The 21,012-nt window shown below is 48.1% G+C and overlaps 1 protein-coding gene across 1 annotated transcript in view; it reads left to right on the forward strand.

Annotated features, from left to right (window-relative positions):
• GALNT10 (polypeptide N-acetylgalactosaminyltransferase 10) overlaps positions 1-21,012 on the forward strand; it is a 217,880-nt gene that overhangs the window by 169,909 nt on the left and 26,959 nt on the right. Inside the window, exons 5-7 of the mRNA XM_032403576.1 lie at positions 4,970-5,155; positions 9,065-9,248; positions 14,674-14,791. Of these exons, the coding sequence (XP_032259467.1) occupies positions 4,970-5,155; positions 9,065-9,248; positions 14,674-14,791 (488 nt within the window). The remainder of the gene's footprint in view (positions 1-4,969; positions 5,156-9,064; positions 9,249-14,673; positions 14,792-21,012) is intronic.

A 21,012-nucleotide genomic window follows, 5' to 3' on the forward strand; every position in this document is an offset into this window, starting at 1 on the left:
TCCATCCTTGAAGATAATTTTGGCTATTGATGAACTTCAAATGAATCATACACGAAGTTACTTTTTGCGTCTGGCTTCTTTGGTTCAACATAATAATTCTGAAATTCATCCGTGTAGTTGGATATATCAAAAGTTTGCTCCCTTTATTGCTGAGTAGAGAATCTATTGTATGACTCTACCTCGATTTGTTTATCCCTTCACCTGTTGGTGACATTTAGGTTGTTTCTAGTTGGTACTACTATGAATAGAACTATTGTGAAACACTCTCATTCTTTCATTGGTGTATGTTTTTGTTTCTCTGGGGTAAATAACTATGAGTAGAATTGCTGGATATAGGACACTTGTCCATTTACCTTTATAAGAAGCAATCAAACAACTCTTCAAAGTAGTTGTACACTTTATATTTCTTCCAGCAAGGAGTGAGTTCCAATTGCTCACCTCTTCCCCAGTACCTGATATTGTTCCTGTTTTTCCTCTTTGTCATGCTGGGGAATGTATAGTGAATGGCATCTCAAGCTTTTAATTTGGGTCATGCCTTTTCATACGCTTATTGGCCATTTGTATATCAGTCCTTCTGTGAAATGTATTTTAGTGAAAATGTTTCAAAGTTTTTCACCCAGTTTCACATTCATCATCTTTTTGTGATTGACTTTGTCAGAATTCATTGCATATTCTGGATACAAGTCCTTTGTCAGATACGTGTATTGTGAATATTTTCTCCCAGACTGTTGCCTGCCTTGTCATTTTGTTGCTGATGTCTTTTGAAGATCAAGTTCTTAATCAAGTCCAATTTATCAGTTTTTTCTTTTATGGGTTAGTGCTTTTTATGTCTTTAGAAATCTTTCCCTACCCCAAGTTCACAATGATATTCTCCTATGTTTTCTTCAAGAAGCGTTACAGCTTTAGCCTTTATGTTTAAATCTGCAATCCATCTAAAATTAATTTTTGTGCATGGTATGAGGTAGGGGTTGAGGTTTGTCTTTTTTCATGTGTTTATCCGGTTATGCTAGCACATGTTTTTTTTTTTTTTTAAGTTTTTTATTTCCATTCCAGTATAGTTAACATACAGTGTTATATTAGTTCCAGGTATACAATATAGTGATCAGCAATTCTGTACATGACTCAGTGCTCATCATAAGTGGACTTTTCATCCCCATCACCTATTTCACCCATCCCCCTGCCCATCTTCCCTCTGGTAACCAGCAGTTTGTTCTCTATAGTTAAGTCTGTTTCTTGGTTTGTCTTTCTCTTTTTTTTTTCCTTTGCTCATTTGTTTTGTTTCACGTTTTTGAAAATTCTTTTATATTCTCATTGAATTTGCCTTGGTGGCCTTGTCAAAAATCAGTCAATGACATATATGTAGTAGGTACACTTCTGGCCTTTCTATTCTCTTCTGTTGATGCTTTTGTTTATTCCTTGCCAGTACTACACTGTTTTGATTATTTTGACTTTATAATAAGTTTTGAAATCAGTGTGAGTCCTTCAGCTTTGTTCTTTTTCAAGATTGCTTTCACTATTCTACGTTCTTTGCAAGTTGTCAATTTCAAAACCTGCTGTGATTTTATTGGGATTGCATTGAATCTATAGACAAATTTGAAGAGAATTGACTCTTAACAATATGGAGTCTTCCAATCTATACATATGATTTATCTCTACATTTATTTGGGTCTTTAACTATATGACGCTGTTTTATAAAGGGTATTTTTATTGTACTTTCCAATTGTTCTTTGCCAGTACACAGAAATACAATTGTTTTTTTTTTTTTATTTAACAGCCTTATTCAGATATAATTTACATAATGTAAAAATCACCCATTTTAAGTCTGCAATTCAGTGTATTCTCAGGTGAACTTACACAGTTGTGAAACTATCACCATAATCCAGTTTTAAATATTTCCATCACTCCAAAAAGCTCCCTTGTGTCTGTTTGCAATCAGTCCCCCTCCCAACCCAGCCCCAGACAACTGACGACTTTCTTTCTGTCCCTATAATTTTGCCTTTTAGAAATTTCATATAAATAGAATCATATAATACCTAGGCTTATGTGTCTGACTGCTTTAACCCAGCACACTATTTTTTTAAGGTTCATCTGTATTGTTGCAATAGCTCTTTCCTTTTCTATTGCTGAACAGTATTCCATTGTATGGATATCCTACGTTTGTTTGTCCGTTCATCAATTGATAGATGTTTGGCTGGTTTTCACTTTGGGGCTGTTTTGAATATTGCTTCTCTGAACATCAGTGTACAAGTTTTGGGTGGGCATGTGTTTTCATTTCTCTCGGGTATATACCTAGGAGTGGAATTGCTGGGTAAAATGGTAACTGTGCTTAACTGCTTGAGGAGCTGCCAGACTAGACTGTTTTCCAAAGTGGCTGCTCCATTTTACGTCCCCAGCAGCAGTGTATGAGGATTCTTGTTCTCAGCATCCTTATCAGCAGCATCTGACGCTTTCACTAGAGCTAGCCTAGTGGATGTGAGGTAGGATCTCGTTGTAAGTTTTGAATTTCATTTTCCTGATGACTAAGGACGTTGAACTTCTTTTCATGTGATTTTTGGCCATTTGTGTATCATCTTTGGAGAAGTGACTATTCAAATCTTTTACCCATTCTTTTTAATTGAGGTAAAATTCACATAACATAAAATTAACCATGTTAAAGGATAAAAGTCATTAGCATTTAGTACATTCACCGTGTTGTGCAACCATCACCTAGTTCCAATATGTCTGATCAAAAGGAAACCTCATGCCCATTAGGTAGTCACTCCCCATTCCTCCCTCTACCGCAGTCTCTGGTAATCACTAATCTGCTTGCTGTCTCTGTGGATTTACCTATTCTGGAATTTCATACAACTGGAATGATATAATATGTGACCTTTTGTGTCTGGCATCTATCTGTTACTTGGTGTTATGTTTTGAGGTCCGTCTGCATTGTACCCTGTATCAGTACTTCATTCCTTTTTATGGTTGAGTAATATTCCACTGTATGGATATATTTCATAGTTGTTTATCCATTCGTGAGGTGATGGAAGCTTGGGTTCTTTCCACCAGTTGGCTGTTGTGAATAGTGTTGCTTTGAACATTCATGTATAAGTAATCAAACGATTGCTTTGGCCATCCTGGATCCCTTGATCTCTTCCATAAATTTTAGGATCAGCTTGTCAATTGTCAGTTTTTGCAAAGAGTTCAGCTGTGATAAGGATGCTGAGTTTTGCAAAGAGTTCAGCTGCTGATAAGGATGCTGAGAACAAGAATCCTCATACATTGCTGCTGGGGACGTAAAATGGAGCAGCCACTTTGGAAAACAGTCTAGTCTGGCAGTTCCTCAAGCAGTTAAGCACAGTTACCAATTTACCCAGCAATTCCACTCCTAGGTATATACCTGAGAGAAATGAAAACACATGCCCACCCAAAACTTGTACACTGATGTTCAGAGAAGCAATATTCAAAACAAAGATTCAGCTCACTGAATCTTTAGATCAATACAGGAGGTATTGCCATCTTAACAATATTAAGTCATCCAATCCATGACCATGGGCTATCTTTCCATTTATTTTAGTCTTTAATATCTCCCAACAGTGTTTTGCAGTTTTCGAAGTATACACTTTTTACTTCTTTTTGTTAAATTGCAAATGGTATTTTTACCATTTTTAATTGCATTTTCCATTTGCTTTTTTATCTGCCAGTACATAGAAACACAATTAATTTTTAAGAGTTGACCTGTATCCTGATATTTTGCTAAGTGTACCTATTAATTCTAGTTTCTTTGTAGATTTCGTAGGATTTTTCTATGTAAACAGTCCTCTCATCTACAATTAAAGATATTGTTTCCTTTTTCTTCCCAATCTTTATGCCTTTTATTTCTTTGTCTTGCTAGTTACACTGGCTAGGAATTCTAGTACAGTGTTGAATGGAAGTGGTGAGAGAGTGTACAGTCTTTATCCTGATCATAGGATAAAAGCATTTAGTATTTCATCATTAGGCGTGATACAAACTTTAGGGGTTTTTTGCAGCCATACTAGAGAGGTTTTTTGTTTTTTTGTTTTTTTCCATACTAGAGTTTTCATAAAGGGCCGTAACCCTGATTAAAACCAAGAGACACCAGTGTTAAGGTTGGGACTTTTAGTAAAAAGACACTATCTTCGAGATCTATTCAGAACAACTTTACCAGGCACAGGGCAGAAACCCAGCCCACATTAGAATAAGCAAAAAGAGGCATTTGTTTCATGTGTAGTAAGAACATCTGGGAGTCTGCCTCGGGCACAGGGGGATCTGGGGAATCAAAATGCCATCAGGATCATTTCCATCTCGACTCTTTTTACACGTTACTTCAGGCCCAGCAGAAACCCCCCTTCCCACCTCTCATCACCTCATTTGCCAAAGATGTCACCAGCACCTCCAGATTTATGGCCAACCAACTTACCAACTCTAGTAAAACAAAAGGGCCTCGTTTTTCAGTAGTTCTAAAAAAAACAAAACAAAACTCAGGATTCATCATTTGAAGCTACTCGAGTCACATGGCCATCCCTGAACCAATCACTGTAGGCAAGGAAATGGAATGCCCTGATTGGTTGGGCCCATGCCACGTGCTCCTGTCCCTCGGCTCCAGGGCATGCAGTGAGCCCCAAGTAAGAAGGGGGAGGGGCAGTTTCACAAAGCAAAATTAGAGTATTGTTATCAGGAGAAGAGGGAATAGGTCTCAGCCAAGCCTTAACCGCAGCTGCCCACACTCTCATACAGACGATCTCGTGTGTTCCAGGCCTGGCACGATCCCTGGAAGACTTTGAGCTTCAGTTTTCCCTTTTAGGGCATGCAGGTGGTGATCCCACCTGAAAAGTGCAGTGAGGCATCCGACAGGAAAGCTGTGTCTCAACTATAAAGTACAGTGCACACGTAAGGGAGGGGTGACAAGAATGGTTACTAAGCAGCTGTTCTTACCCATCTGTCCATTTGTCCTCTTCTGTCTCTCTCACAGAGCACCTGAAGAAGCCACTCGAAGACTACATGGCCCTTTTCCCCAGTGTGAGGATTCTTCGAACCAAGAAACGGGAGGGGCTGATAAGGACCCGGATGCTGGGGGCCTCAGCAGCAACTGGGGATGTCATCACGTTCTTAGACTCGCACTGTGAAGCCAATGTCAACTGGCTCCCCCCCTTGCTCGGTAAGGGACTTTGCCAAGGCTAGGTAGGCCCCAGCCTTCTGCAGGGATCATCCACACGGGTTCCCTTCACTGCTTAAGATGCAGCCAACCAGTACCAGGTGCCACGGGGGACTCAGGAATGCTCAAAGAAACCTTAAAAATCCACTCAAGCCCTATCCCTTCATTTTACAGAGAAGGCAGCCAAGAGGGGAAGTGACTTGCCCAAAGTCCTACAGCACACTAATACCTACTTACGTGATTGCTTCCCCCAGATTACTTCAAGTTTTATTGGAAAGCAAGCCAAGGCTGTCTACTGGTAGGAGCCAACCTGTGGAGGGACATTATCCTAGCAACTTAGAATAGTTAACATTCGCTGCACTGCTACTGAGCCAGGAAACTTGTCAGGGTTATCCCCAGCCCTCACAAAACCATGCCAGGTCAGAAGTGTCCCCATCTTCTAGTAGAAGAAATTGAGTTTCACTGAGTGACTCAATATTGTTCCCTTGGGTCATAAGTGTCAAAGTCACCATCTGTCTGGCCCCAAAGTCTGTCACTCTCACAACGCCACACTGCCTTCCCGAAACTCCTTTCCTCTCTGGAGAGTTTCTGACAGCTATCAGGAAAGGGCTGTGGACAGGGCAACACGATCCAGCAGCCATCCACCATAGCCTTGCAGACAGAAGGGAGGCGTGAGGATTCGATTCTGGGCAGTGAGGTGCCTCATAGCTGGCTAAGGAAGGAGGTCTGAGTTCGGCGGAGCTCAGATTCGTTGAATGCGGTGAGCTGGTGCTAACAGGTGGACATCGAGGAAATGGCCCATTGAGACCAGGAATCAGGTGAGGGACAGGGACGGAGGCAGATCGGAAAAGAGTTGTCAATCTAGAGAGAAAATGAACTCCTCATACATGGGTGGGTATGCTCTCCATCACAGAAAGCTGGGGAGCAGAGGGGATTGAAGTTTAGGGCCAACTTGAGCCTGCATCAGAATCACCTGGAAGACTCATTAAAACACAGCGTGCTGGACCCCACCCCAGAGTTTCTGCTTGAGGAGCTCTAGGGGTAGGGCCTGAGGAGCTGCATTTCTAACCATCTCCCAGGTGGTGCCAGTGCTGTTGGCCCAGGAACCATACTTTGAGGAGCACTGGTTAGGCCACCAAACAGAGGTGAGAACAGAAAGCAAAACCCACACAGTTTAATGGGATAATCCAGCAAATCTGTTTTCTGACGCAGATCGGCATGGAACCTCAGTATTAAATTATATGCTTCTGACCCCAAGGGTCCAGGATCCCACTGGGTTAGGAAAAGGATATAACACAGATTTTATGGTAAACTGTTTATTTAATTAAGCCAAGAGGTCTCTGCATCTGCCTCTCATTACTGAAAGAGAAAAAGGAAAAGAGAAAGAAAAAAGCCTCACCATAAATCACCTAATTTATGGTGCTGAAGGAACAACCCATTTTTTTGGGTCATCCAGTGACTCATAAAGGGAACGAAGTGGTGGGGCACGAAGCTGAGCTGGGAGCCTAAATAGCCCTTAACTCTGTTTCTATGGAAATATATGAGGGTAATTTTCATAATCTGCAGGATACATGGAAGAAACATGCTCCCTTTTTTTATTTTTTATTTTTCTGATAGAAATGTGAACGGGTGGTGTAGATGTAAAAGTCTGTCCCTGTTCATACGAGCAGCTAACAGCGCGCATCAGGGCTTTTGTCTCAAAACCAGTAACACCTCCTTGCACAGCTCACTCCACCTTCTGTGGCGATGAGGCATTCCTGACCCTGAGAAGGATTCATCCCCCCCCCGAAAGGAAAGCAACTGTTGGTCCTCATTTCCACCACCACCATCATCATCATCATCATCATCATCATCATGGCTCTGCTAGTCCCTTAGCTTTTTATGACACAGCCACATTTGAATTTGATGGTTATGGGGTAAAGCAGACAGACCAGGCATTATTATCCACATACAACAAATGAGAAAACTGAAGCACCAAGAGAACGAGGGAGATGCTCAGCTTCTGAGCAGGAAGCCTGAAAGCACCAGGCTTTCAGGAAGCCTGGTGACAGACCATGTCGGCAGAATGCTGATGGGAAGTGTGGATGTGCGAGAGGCTGGGCTGAGCATCTTGGCCCCGCTGTCCCACTCGGTCTTCACAGGGACCCGATGAGACTGGTGTTGTCTTCCTCCATTTTGTCGGCACGGAAACCAAAGTCCAGAGGCATCAGATAAACTTTGTCAAGGTTCTACTGCTCATAGGTGACAACACCAGGGTCTGGACCTGGGCATTCTGTCCCCCAGTGAGTGCAGCACCCCAGAATGCTGTCCGTCTGATGCTTTCCCTTAACGTCCAACCTCCCACAATCAGCCAGCCTCCAGCAGAGCTCTGTGTCCTGAGCCCAGAGCCTCCGTAGAAGTGAAATCCCCTGCGTGGCCCTGAATAATTGGGAAGGGAAGCGCTTCTCTAGATCTTCCCTTGGAGAAGTTCCTTCGACTTCATTAAGCATCCCGAGGGAGCCCGTTCACCAGGCAGATCCAAGCTCCACCCCCAGAGATTCTGATTCCGTGCAGCTGGGCAGGGGCAGCCCTGGGGGGTATGTAAACACACTGTGGGTGCATTGGCACTGGCAGCCAGAGGACACACTGCCGAAAGCAGCATTTCTCAAACTGTTTTGACCATGTGCCACAGTTAGAAATACATTGGACATCTCAATCCAGCACACAAACACACACACCCATGCAGTAGGACTGAAACACATTTCCTAAAGAAGTACTTTTTCTTATCACTGGACTGCACCCTGACATTCAGCATTCTTTTTTGGTTCATTATACAAACACACACACACACACACACAAACACACACTCAATTTCATGACCCACCTATGGATCGTGTCTTGCAGCTTAGAAAAAGGCAAAAATGCTGCTTTCTCTCCTGGAAGAAAACTCTGTTTGATGAAGTCTGAGCCCTAGGCAGCTGCCAGCCTCCACTGAGCCTACCATGTTCCATTTTCCAAGCCTTGAACTTGACTGCTGGCCCAAGCAGACAGGCACAGCCCACTTGCCCTTTATGGTAGATCATCTTCCCCAATCACTGGCACCCCTCAAGCTGCAGTCACAGCTTCTTCGTGGAAGGAACATTGAAGAACAGAGCCAACCAAAGCTTAAAATTCTGGTTGGTAGGTTGGGCAGAGTGAATTTTATAGAATCAGCTCCTCCCTGGCTTAAAGGGGACCATAAAAAGCCATCTGGTTAGGGACCCCATTTGCCATCTTGAATCACCTAGCCTATAGCATTCCTGCACGGCAGAGGTCCGCCAGGCCCTGCTTGCTTGCACATGTCCAGTCATGAGGGACTCATGGGATAGTCTATCCCTCTTCAGTAGTTATGACTGATGGAAGAAGTGAGCTGAACTCTCACGCAGGGAGGGCCATTCGGCCACTGACTATAGCTAGGAAGTTTTGAGGAGTTGTCAGGGGCAAGTGCCGGGATGCCTGGCTACTTTGGGCCACGAGTCAAGGTTAGGACCTGGAATGCGGAGCCAGGACAGGAGCCCTCCCAGAAGGAAATGAGCCTCTTTCCACAATAGTGCTGACCATTACAGGCAACTGTGCTGAGCACCTCCAACCATCACGGTATCCGGGTACTGATAACCACCTGGGACACAGAGCCTCTTCTCCCCATTTCACGAAGAACACTGTGGCTCAGAGACATGATTTATGTAGTTCACAGGTAGCAGGGCTGGGATGGGAGCCCTGGCCCATCTTTCTTAAAGCCCGCACTCTCCCTTCTTCTTGGGATTCTCAAACTCGAGTGTTCAGAGAATTCACTCAGGGCACACGTTAAAAATGTGAGTAAGCTGCAGAGCAGGGTTGTGCACCTAGCTGCTCCCCCGTCCTGCCTCCCTAATGGGCATCTCTTGGCTTCTTCAGACCGCATCGCTCGGAACCGCAAGACCATCGTGTGCCCGATGATTGACGTGATTGACCACGATGACTTTCGGTACGAAACACAGGCAGGGGATGCCATGCGGGGCGCCTTTGACTGGGAGATGTACTATAAGCGGATCCCAATTCCTCCAGAACTGCAGAAAGCTGACCCCAGTGACCCATTTGAGTAAGTACAAGCGACCCAGGCTGGTCCCAGTGGCTGACGCGGTGACCCCTCCCCAACACACCCAACTCAGGATCACCCCCGCCCCCAGGAGTGCAGTGCAAGGGGACCAGGGCCGACATCCCCTACCAGAAGCATAGCCCCTCCCAGCTTGTCACAGAGCCTCGGCTCAGGGACCTCCCGGCTGGCCACCTCTTCTTTGTCCACGTCTTTGGTTGGCCGGACTGCCCACAGGGCCGTGAGCACTGTCCCTCAAGCCTGGTGCACAGTCCTCACCACCAGCAGCACCAGCACGGCCACCACGTGCTGCACCCTTGCTAAACGCCAGGCACGGTGCTGGGCACATCGCATGCAGATCCTCTTTAACCCCCCACAGCCATATGGAGTCAGAATTATTATCCATATTTTCCAAGTGGGGACACCAAGTCCCATGGCGTGAGGCAGCTTTTCTAGGTCACACAACTCGGAAGGGGTGAAGGCCAGATGCACACGCAGGTCTGTCTGCCTCTGGAGCCGGTTTTCCCATCATTCAGTTACACCCTCTCGGAAAGATTAGGGAAATATTAGGGAAGTAGCAGCTTGTCCCATGGTAGAAGTTTGGGGAAGTGTGGACTGGACCCATAACATCCTAGAATGTGAAAGCCAGGGGGACCTACAGGTAATGGACTCCAACCCCTTGCAGATGGGGAGACTGAGGCCCCAGGACTTGGCGAGCGGAGGAGGGGGGAGGCGGCTGACTTACACAGTGAGTTAGTGGCCAGGCCAGGATTAGAGCCAGCGCCCTTCTGGCGCCCATCCTGTGCTGTCCTGTGGGCCACTCTGGCTCCCCTGCTGGAGGTGTGGAAAGACCCTTGGGTACAAAGCTGACACCCAGCTTCCTGCTGTATTAGTTTCCTAATTAAAAATTAGCACAAATTTACTGGCTTATTAAAACAACACATACTTATTCTCTTAAAGTTCTGGAAGTCAGACGTCTGAAAAGGAGTCTTACTGAGCTAAAGTCACCATATTGGCAGGGCTGTGTCCCCTTTGGAGGCTCTAGGGAGGAATCCGTTTGCTTATACTCTCTAGTTTCTAGAGGCTGCCCACATTCTTTGGGTCATGGCTCCTTCCTCCACCTTCAAAGTGAGCAGCATAACATCTCCAAGTCTCCCTCTCTTTCCCCCTTGCCTTCCCCCCACCCCTCCCCCTTGCTCCCCCTCCCCCCCACCCCCACTCCTTCTCCCTCCCCCATCCATCTTTCATCATCACATCCCCTTCTCTCACTCTGACCCTCCTGCCTCCTCCTTTCACGTACAAGGACCCCTGTGATTGCATGGGACCACCAGGACAATCTCCCCATCTCAGATCCTTCACTTAATTATATTTGCAAAGTCCCTTTGCTATGTAAGATGGCCTATTCCCAGGTTCCAGGAATTAGGCATTGGCTTCTTTGGGGGGCCATTATCCTGTCTACCACACCTGCTTAAGCACAGTTTAAGCCCAGTGAACCCCAGCTTCCCTGCACCTCATGCTCCCCATCTGAGAAAGGGGTCTGTCGGCAGCTCGACCATCTTCATGGGCACAGGGAACACCAGAGTTCCTGAGGGGAGCCCCTAATGCTATGGGCCCAAGGGAAGGCTCAGAGGGAGGAAGAGATGTGCTTGTTTGGGGAAGTAAAAGGTGGCTGGGCAATGGAGCAGTGTGAGCTGAGAGCATGGGAGGAGCCCCGTGCCTCCTGAGCAGGTCAGACGTTGGGTACAAAGTGACCTAAGCGCGTCAAGCACTGCTGTTGGAACGCGAGCCCACATCATGCAGTCAGCAGCCCCCACACGCCCGAGGCAATCCCCAGTCACCCTGAGTTCTCGAGAGTGCTACTACTAAGACAAGTACTAACATCTGACCTGAGCTGGTAGAGCAACCACAGGGGACATTACTTGACCACACACGGTCCTCACCAGGGCGCCCCGGGGGCGGGTACAGTTCTCCACCTTTGCCTGATGCAGACCCTGCGGCTCAGAGAGGACGTGAGACTTGCCCAAGATGACATGTAGCAGCAGCTGAGGTCGGAATGGGCTACTCCAGAAAGCAGACTTTGCAGGGTAACCAGAACCCCTTTTGGTTTGAACCAGTACCGTAAGCAGACTTGTGGGCCCTACATTCGAAATGTGCAAAAGGATGGGTCCCGTACATCATCTTCTCATTGCAGGATGAGGACAGGGTAAGTCCCGGGCATGCAGCTGCTTAGTGGCAGAGGCCCCGCTGGTTTCCTCTGGGGCCTCTCTCCCGTGTCTCACCTGGAAGGGGCCGGGCCTGCCCTAGAGCAGTGGTTCTCAACCCTGCACACTGGCATCACCTGGGGAGTCTGTCAAAACAAACACACCAACCCACCAGGCCACCCGGAGACCAGTTACACCAGAGTGTGACTGGGGCTGGCATCCAGGTATCCATGTTCTTTAAAGCTCCCAGGGGATGCCAGTGTGTGGCCGTGGTTGAGAGCCGCTGGCCTAGATGCTTCCTGAGGGACTCTCCATCCGTTGTATCCTCTGATTCTTTCCAGAAGTATCTTTTCTGTACTGTACTTGGACAAAACCCAGGGGAGAGGCAACTAGAAAAATCCTGGTTATTTTCTGCACACTTCTGCTCAGTGCCAGTAAGCGGGCAATCTGCAGGCACAGGGCAGTGGAATGTTTGAAGGGCACGGGCTTTGGTGGCAGCCCCCCCCCCCCCCGCTGGAACTGCAGATCATCCACTTACTCAGTGTATGCCCTTGAGCAGAGTGTGTAGCATTTCTGGATTTCAGATTTCTCCATCCGAAAAGGGGGCTAGGAATGGAGCTTTGTGAGAGCTGAGGATGATGTCGGTGAAGTGAGTGGTAGACGCTAGATACTCCGAATAGTTTTTGTTATTATTGCTGAACACAGCAGAAAACAGACTGGGCCAGAGGAGAGGCTTCCCTCTGGAGGCAAGCCTCGAGCATCCAAAATGCCTTAAGGCTAATATCCTCCCGGTTCCACAGCAGCTCCGCGGCCCTTGCCCCTGGCTTCCACCCAGGCTGATTGCCGTGTGCAGAGTCTTAGGTTTGACTCCCATGAAGCACCGGCGCAGAAACACTCCCTGCCTCTCCAAGCAGGGTATTTGCGGCTCCAGCCAAAAAACCCAAACCCCGCAACCTTCAGGAGACAAAGGAAAGTTGATACTAGATGCCTTATTTTTCATACTACTGGGTACTCTCAGAAATATAACAACAATGCAAGCTAGGAAACACAGCTCTACGTTCATCCTGTAGATGGGGAGACCGGCTCAGAGGTGTTAAATCAGACTGTCCAGGAGAAATATAATACGAGCTACATAAGTACTTTTAAATTTCCTAGTGGCCACATAAAAAAAGGTAAAGAGAAGCAGCTAAGATTCATTTTTGTAAAATACTCTGTGTAACCCAGCATACCTAAAATAGTCTCATTTTAACATGTAACCAACACTTTGAAATTATTTTTTTAAGATTTTCTTTTTAAGTCATCTCACACCAACATAGGGCTCAAACTCTCAACCCCAAGGTCAAGAGTTGCATGACCCACTGACTGAGCCAGCCAGGCGCCCCTGAAATTATTAATGAGGCCTTTGCTGTTCTTTTTTTTCACACTAAGCCTTGGACTTCCAGGGTGTATCTTACACTTCCGACACATCTCAATTCAGAGTAGTCACATTCCAGGTGTTCAGTAGCCTCATGTGGCCCATGGCTGCGGTACCAGGTGACACAGGGTTAAATGGTTAAACACTTTGTCTCAGATCACACCAAAGGTAAAGGAGAGAGGAAGCTGAGGGATGGCTTCCCCATCCCTGATCCCCTGTCCTGTTCACGCATCACCTGCCTCTTGATTGCTCCTTCTTGAGAGGAGGAATTGTCTGTGGCCCTGAGGGGTGTGAGCTCTGGCAAAGATTAGAAATTCAAAACCTGCTTTAAGTAGCTGTGGAGCCTTGAACAAGTTACCTGTCTGTGCTCTGGTTTCTACCTGTGCCAGTGGGGTGATAAGGATGAGGCCCATCTCATGAGGTCAACGCAAGGAGTGGTCACCTTATTAAAAAATTAGTTCAGGCAAGCACCTCCCACATTTGAGCCCTCAGTGAATATTCAAGGGGATCTTCTTTTAAAGGAGTCCCTCCTATGCTTTCAAGGCTCATCTGCTACAGGAAGCTTGGGAGGCATGTGGGTTAGCTACGTTCTTTTAAAATCAGCCCAATTTCCATGAGCTTGCAGTTCCCAAGGCTGGGAGGTGGCATGAAGTTTGCTGCTGGAATGTTATTTGGTCTGAGGGTTTGGAGTTTCCAGTGGAGCCGGATAAGGACACGGCCACTCTGAGAGATCTTCCCTCAGCAAATACCGGTGGCCCCTCTGGGTGCCAGCGCTGTGTGAGGCACCGTGGGGATGCAGGCAGGCTGCCGCATGGCATCCCCCTTGGGCTTGGCACAATGCCATGCTGACGTCTTGTTGCCCGTGGTGCCCCCAATTTATCATCTCTGTGCTCTTGCTCCTGGGCTTTTCCTCTGCAGGGTTCCTTCCTCTCCCCTCATTTCCCACTTGTCCAAACCTACCCCGAATGCCACCCCCCGAGCACCCTTCCTGGACTCTTGCTGCAGCCTCCCTCCTCGCCTGCAAAACCTGGAGGCAGATCCTCCCTCCTTTCATGTTCCTGTCTGCACCTGCCAGAGCCCCTTGTTACCTGGCTTCCGGATCCTTCTGTCCTGAGGGGGCTGCCCTCGCACACTAGCACCCCCTGAAGTCCCAGGCCAACTCCGATTTACCGCCACAGTCTCCCAGCGTCTGCGGCTCAGCTGGTACTCAGGGACTAGAGCAATGAGACAGCAAATGGGCGCAGTTAATGGTATCCCAGTGTAACGGAAAGAACAGACACTGTGTCTTCTGCAAACTCTCAGCAGAACAGATGTCCAGTGCTGGGCTGACTGAGAATCATCCAAGGAACCTGTTTGAAAACACACATTCCTAGGCTCCATCCCCCAGGGACTGCTTCATAGGTCTGGGGTAGGGCCCAGCAAGCTGTGTTTTGTCTTCTCTCTAAGAGATTCCACAGCGCAGACAGGCTCGGAGGGACCTGATTCAGAGCATGTAACCCGTGGGAGGACCAGAGAGGCATGGCCAACGCAGCTGCAAGGCGCACGCGTTCCTGTGATTTCCTCTCACAAGTAACGGTTGAAAGATGCTTTGGATTGGTTTGGTTAAAATGTAGCATTTAAGAAGGGAGGTTATGGCCAAGATAGAAGACAGCCTGGGCCCTCCCTTGGAAGGGCCTCGGAGTCCCCGCTAGACATGTGGGCTGTGCTCACAGGGCATCGTGCAGCACCATCCCCGGGGGAACAACAGCATCAGCTCACACCCAGAGCACGCGGCCGGGGCGTTTGGTCTTCACACCGCACTCTTCTTCCCTGACAGGTCTCCCGTGATGGCCGGTGGACTGTTCGCTGTGGATCGGAAATGGTTCTGGGAGCTGGGCGGGTACGACCCAGGCCTGGAGATCTGGGGAGGGGAGCAGTATGAAATCTCATTCAAGGTGAGCCAGCTTTTTGGAAGCCCCCTTCTCCTTGCCACACCCGCCTTGGTACCTGTCCTGAGGGTTCTGCAGCTCCTGTTGCTCAGGTGAAGAAGTCAGGGGCTGTGGGCCAGTCCTTGTGGTGCGTGATAGTGGACATGGGGTGTCTCCTCAGGCTGCTCAAGCCTGGCCTTAACCACAGCTCTTACATCATCCGCTTCTTAGGATGGCCGAGTTAGAATAAGACAGGTCTCACTTCCAGTCAAGATGGTGCCGTGTCTCCCAGTGAGATGCGCGGCAGACCAGCAGCGGGGAAGAGAAACCAGGACAAGGAGGGTACACAGGCCTAGGGGAATGCTGTGCTCTGGGGATGGCCCCCGGCCTCCCAGATTCCGAGGTAGCCTGAGTGCTTCCTCGCCACCCCTCTCCGGTTTTCCTTTTTGTATCCACCACTGCTGGAGTTTGCCATAGAGACCAGTGGTCAGGAACTCAAGTTGTGGACTCAGAAAAGTGTGGGTTCAAATCCCAACTCCACTTTTCAGGGGCTTGGTGATTTGGGGCAAGTTTGATTGGCTTTCTCTCCTCATCTGAGATAAGATGGCAATGATACTACCTACCTTACAGAGCTCTTGTGAAGATTGAATGAGGTAATAGAAGTGCTTAACATGCAACCTGGGCACACAAGCAACAATTAAGAATTGGTAAAATTTATTAAAGATCCAGTGAAGGGGCGCCTGGGTGGCTCAGTTGGTTAAGCGTCCGACCGTTGGTTTCGGCTCAGGTCATGATCTCAGTGTCCAGCGATCGAGCCCCGCATCTGGCTCTGTGCTCAGCAGGGAGTCTGCTTGAGATTCTTTCCCCCTCCCTCCCCTCACCCCCTCCCCTTCTGCTCCTCCCCCTGCTCCCTTGCATGGGGCAGGCACGCGCACTCGCTCTAAAATAAATAAACAAAAAAATCTTTAAAAAAAAAAAAAGATCCAGTGAATAAATATTTACACCAACCCACGTGCTATAGAAGCTTCGACAATGGTAGTAGGGAAATGGTGGTTACTAGTTAGCCACCCAAACTTCTGGGGCCACTTTCTCCCCTTCAGGTGTGGGATTCCATATTGAGTCAGGTGAAGAAGAGAGGCTTGGTCCCTCTGAGGGGAGGTGGGCCAGGGCCTGCTTCTGACATCCCCGGGGCCCCTGGGAGGGCATACCCCCACCCACGAGGGATGGCCAGTGGCACATTGCTGGGGATACACAACCCTGATGCGCCCCCCCCCCAAATTGGGCACCAACTTTTTATGCAAGAGACCATTGTCTCACACAGTGATTGAGCCTTCAGTGCTGGGGTCACATCCCATCTCTGCCACTTCTGACCAGCTACATGATCTTGGATAAGGAAGGCTCACCTCACTGAGCCTCAGTTTTTGCTTCCACGAAATGGGCTTAATGATACTTGAATCCTCCCAGGGTCGTGCAGAGGATTAAATGCGACCGTGCGGGTTGGGTGCTCCTTAACAACATCCCAAAGATTGTTTTCATTCTCGACATCATTGTTGTCCCCTTGTGCACCACTGGTTGAGCCGTTCAGAACCGGGGAACATAAACCCTTGATTAGCAAGAAAACACAACCTGGCATTCTGCCACAACACTATTTTGGTTTGAAGGGCCATCTGTGTCTGTTTTAGCTCCGGACTTCTGAAGCTGTCTCCCATAAGGGGACTGGCCCCTGAACTAACCCTCATGTCCAGGAGTGATATTCGAAGTATTTAAGGGCGATGAGGACACAGGCACCAACCAGTCAGAGCGGACACCAGCTGCAGACAAGTCTGTATCCCCTCTGAGGTGCAATAGCTGGATTTCAGCCCTACTCGGAGCTGACGGGACACTGTGCCAAGCCCTTCACACGTGTTGGCTTGTTTAATCCTCCCAGCATCCCTAGCAGAGTGATGTCATCATTATACCCATTTCACAGGGAGGCCAGTGGGGCTCAGACCAAAGCCCCACACAGGTGGAGTAATGGAACCAGGACCTGGCCCCAGGTGTGCCTGACTGCAGAGCCCGCACTCTGACCTGCCAATGTTTCCTAGGCTTCTGTAGGGACAGGAGAGGGAGAGAAGACTCATGAGAGGAAAACGAGCCTGAGAAGCTGGCTGCAGTCTTTCCCCCTTTCTTCGGTTTTTGCACCCTCCTGGAGTTATTCTTAATTTACTGGGATATTCTACAGCCTCTCAGTGAAGTGAATTAATGACAGTCTAAGTGAAAAATAGCAAATAGGTTTCCTCTCGCAGCCAACTCTGATCTGCTCAGGGATAGGGGCTACCCAGCACTGTGTTGCTATGCATTCTGAAGCTGCATCCAAGCTAATGAGAAAAAGTGGTGATTGATTAGTGATGTCTGCCACGGGTGCAGGTGTGGCAAGTGATGGCACATATGTCATTTATTTCATATCCGTAGCCCATGCAACCTCATTTTCCAAATGTCACATCCTTATGGGTACAGTGAAAGCACACACAGGGGATCGAAAGAGTTGTAACCTCACACTTCGTCAATCTAGCACTCAAACAAACTTGATTTACAGAGTTTTCTACCAAGTGTGTACCTAGAAATGGGCACACCTGTGTTCTGAGTGCTCACCAGAATGGAAACTTCAGGAGGGCAGGAATGTCTGTGTGTTTCACTCACCGCTGTATCCCAGGTACCTAAAGGATTGCCTGACATGGAGGAGGCACTGAATAAATATGGGCTGGTGTGTCACTGGCCAGAAACCAGCCTCCATGGTCAAGAAGTCCCCTTTTAGAGACGCCCTCTCTAGAGAATAGTGAATGGAGAAGGCTTTGCACAAAGGAATTCCTAAACCCAAAATGATTTCATTCTGTGTGTTTCAAAGACCCATCTAATGATGCTCATCAGGCAATTACAGCAGAACAAATGGCATTTTTCTCCACACAGTTTGTTTACAAAAGACTTGGTAATGAAGCCATATTGGAAGTCTCTCACCCGGGAGGGGGAAGGAGGCTGGCCCCTGTTTCATTTGATCCAATTACTGTCCTTCACTCTCAAGGGGAAAGGGTTCTATGTAATGAGGAGGCTCCCAGATCTGGAAGGGAGACTTCCCTCCCTCAGTTTTCTCTCTCCTGGCTTGGAGAGCGTGAGTTCCCAGAGCCCATGACAGCTCATCTGCCAGTGCTTTGTCTCCCCAGCCCCCGCGGAAGGCCTGCTCACAGTGCTGAAGGGACAGGAAAGCCCATCCATCTGCTAGAGACGCCTCCCTTCAGTGTTTCATTTCAGTGTTCCATTTCAGCCAGAGGGGAGCATTTTGAAAGGGCCATGTTCCCTCTGCTTCATCTCTGCTGAGACCCTTTTTCTTCTTGGTGACAGAGAAAAGAGACTGGTCTGAAAGGCTCGAGTGTATTTTCAGAAATTAAGATAAATTGATACGTGCCATCAGGACTGATGAATTAATACTTTGGCTCCAATTCCAGAGTAGGCCATCTATCCTGATGGGAAAACCCTAGAAGAGGTATTCTAAAGGTTCTGAAATTTCTGAAAGAGTCATTGATTTTTTTTTTTTCCCCTCTTTCTTTCTGTCTGTCTCAGTCAGGAGAGATTTTGTGTCCACAGTCACACTACCAAAGTTCTCCGGGGTGGCAGTTAGAATCTTCCCAGTTCTAGTGGCTGGTTCAATCTTGAACTCTGTCGCCTGCCTGTACCTGCCTCCATGAGCTGACCCCTGCTCGTCTCTCCACCGCCCCTCAACCCTCCCCCCGCCAATCCTCTCGCCCCATTGCATTAGTCTGCCCTCTTGGTTACAGATGACCCAAATCCTAGTCAATCTGATTTAAGTGAAAAATCAGGATCAGTTGGCTCACACAGTTGAAATTCCAGGGCAGACCTTTTAGGCTTGGCTGGATCCAGGGACTAACGCATCTCCTCTGGTCTCCATCTCTCTCAGTCCCTTGACTCTGCTTTCACCCAGGTTGGCTTCCTGCTCAGGGCAGGCTTTCTCTTGTGGAAATACTCAGCATCCCACTGGAAAGAAAGTTCGTCTTTCCCATCATTCCTGTAGAAGTCCCCAAGTTGAGTCTCACTGACCTGCTGCTTCCTTGCCCATCCTGGAGACAGGAAAGTGGGGTTGGGCCGGTTCCCCAAAGGAAAGTCCAGGCACTGTATCTAGAAGGAGAATGGATGTGGGGCAGAGCAAACCACAGATATCCACGCAGACGTGTGTGCGCAGCCATATGGAACTGTTCACAAGCCCTGGGTTCATGTATCAGGTCATCTTTGGAAGCACACACTGTCCACTCTTCTTAAAATGCCTTTCCTTAGTCCGACCGGCCCACATTCAGCTCTACCTGAGCTCCCTGTGCTAGGTAGGGTCCACCCCAACGCCACTCCTGGCTTGGCTCCAGATTCCTCATGTTGACATGACCCAAGGGGTGGCCTGTCTCTTCCCCACTGGACTGTGAACTCCCTGGAAGCTATCTCTAGACCCAGTGTCTGGCCCATAGTAGGTGTTTTAAATAACTTAGTGGCATCAGTTCCTATCTGATAAAACTTCCTTCGCCCTGCCCTTCCCAGACTTACATCACCATCTTTGGGTAACGGTGGTGTGGTGGGAAGGGTACTCAGCAAGAAGGCAGGGTATTGGCTTCTCATCTTGGCTCTCCATCCATACATCTGAGGGCCCTAGACCAATCGCTTGACCTCTCTGGCCCTCACATCCCAGACAGTGCTGTTACAACTTTCCTTCCTATCCCACAAGATAGAATCAAATAAGATGCCATGGGGAAAGCCCTTTGACTTACACAGGTGCGAGGGTGGTTTGGATTAGAGGTGGTAGCAGTAGGACGAGCCAGAAGGAGAACTGCACAGTGTCCCCAGGAGGCCAAGGTTAGAATATCTTCCAACTCTGAGATCCAGGAGAGAGAAAGTATCCACAGGACAATATGGATGAGCTTGCATGAGAAAGGTGGGCTTTGCAACAGTGTAAGTGGATAGCTCTTGTTAATAGCAATTCGGCAAAATCTGTTCCATGCCAAAGCAAGCACATTCTTTGACCTAAAATTCCACACCCAGGAGTTTATCCAAGAGAGACAGCTGCAAGGATGAGCAAAGATTTAGGTAGAAGCTATTTATTGAGGCCTTACTTACAACAGGGAAAGATTGAAAATGACCCAAATGTACATCCTGTGGGTATAAATAAGTTAGAACACATCTAAATAATGGCATATTATATCTAAAAAAAGTTAGATGCCTCCAAAATCAAGTTTAAACAGAAGTGAAAAATAGTATATATGTAATATGATCTCGTGTTTAATGTTTAAAAATATGATGAAGGCAAACCAGCAACCAAAAAGCCTGAGACTCTCCTCACACCAGCTAACGTTTCCTGGGCCCGCACACTAGAAACTTGTGGGGCTCTGTGCACGGCACTGTTCCCACGTTGTCATTTAGCCTTCGTGATGCACCCAAGGAGGTGCTCTGATTATCTCCTTTTGTAGATGAGGATACTGAGGCTCAGGTTAAGTCACTTCCACGGAATCACACAGCTGCAACGGGGATGTCAGCCCTGCTTGTCGGACTCAGACTGAGCCTGGCTCTGACCCACAGCACCAGCAAGGCTTCCTGTCCCTCGAGGCAGCGGGGATGGGAGGGCCCCAGATGCGGCCGTCCCCTTCCACTAATGTGTTTCTGTAACAGTGAATATGTTCATCATAAATACATATCACTTCTATAGTCAGGAAAAAATTAAGATTTTTTTTTTTTTTTTTTTTTAACTAAGAAGGAAAAAATGTTGGTTTTCAGCTCTCTCAGTGCGCCCTCACCATACACATCCCAATGCTGTGTTTGGGCCATTTGCAAGTTCAGGGATGAGGGCCCCCCTCCCCAAGGCAGGCCTCCAGAAAAGGCAGTGGCGAGGAGACCCCGGGGAAGGACTGAGCGCAGAGGCAACAGCCCCTGCCCTCTGAGGGAGAGACAGTGCCAGCCTGAGGCTCCCCTGGGGCAGGCTCCTGTAAGCAGGGGAGTAACGGGAGGCCACCTGAGGAGACGGGCGACAGCCTTGTTGGAGAGGGAAACCCAGCACATATGAGTAGAGGCTGGAGGCGTCAGGGGGCCTGGGTTTGCTTTGTCTGATACAGCTGCCAAAGCCCAAGCCAGTCCCAGGCTGCAGATTTGGGGCAGATTTTAAAAAAGAAAATGCTCAGGTTTTCCTTCTGTAAAACTCACAGCAGCATCAGGAGAATTAAATG

The sequence above is a fragment of the Phoca vitulina genome, unplaced genomic scaffold (assembly GCF_004348235.1).
Source record: "Phoca vitulina isolate PV1807 unplaced genomic scaffold, GSC_HSeal_1.0 scaffold6, whole genome shotgun sequence".
NCBI classification, from domain to species: Eukaryota; Metazoa; Chordata; class Mammalia; order Carnivora; family Phocidae; genus Phoca; species Phoca vitulina.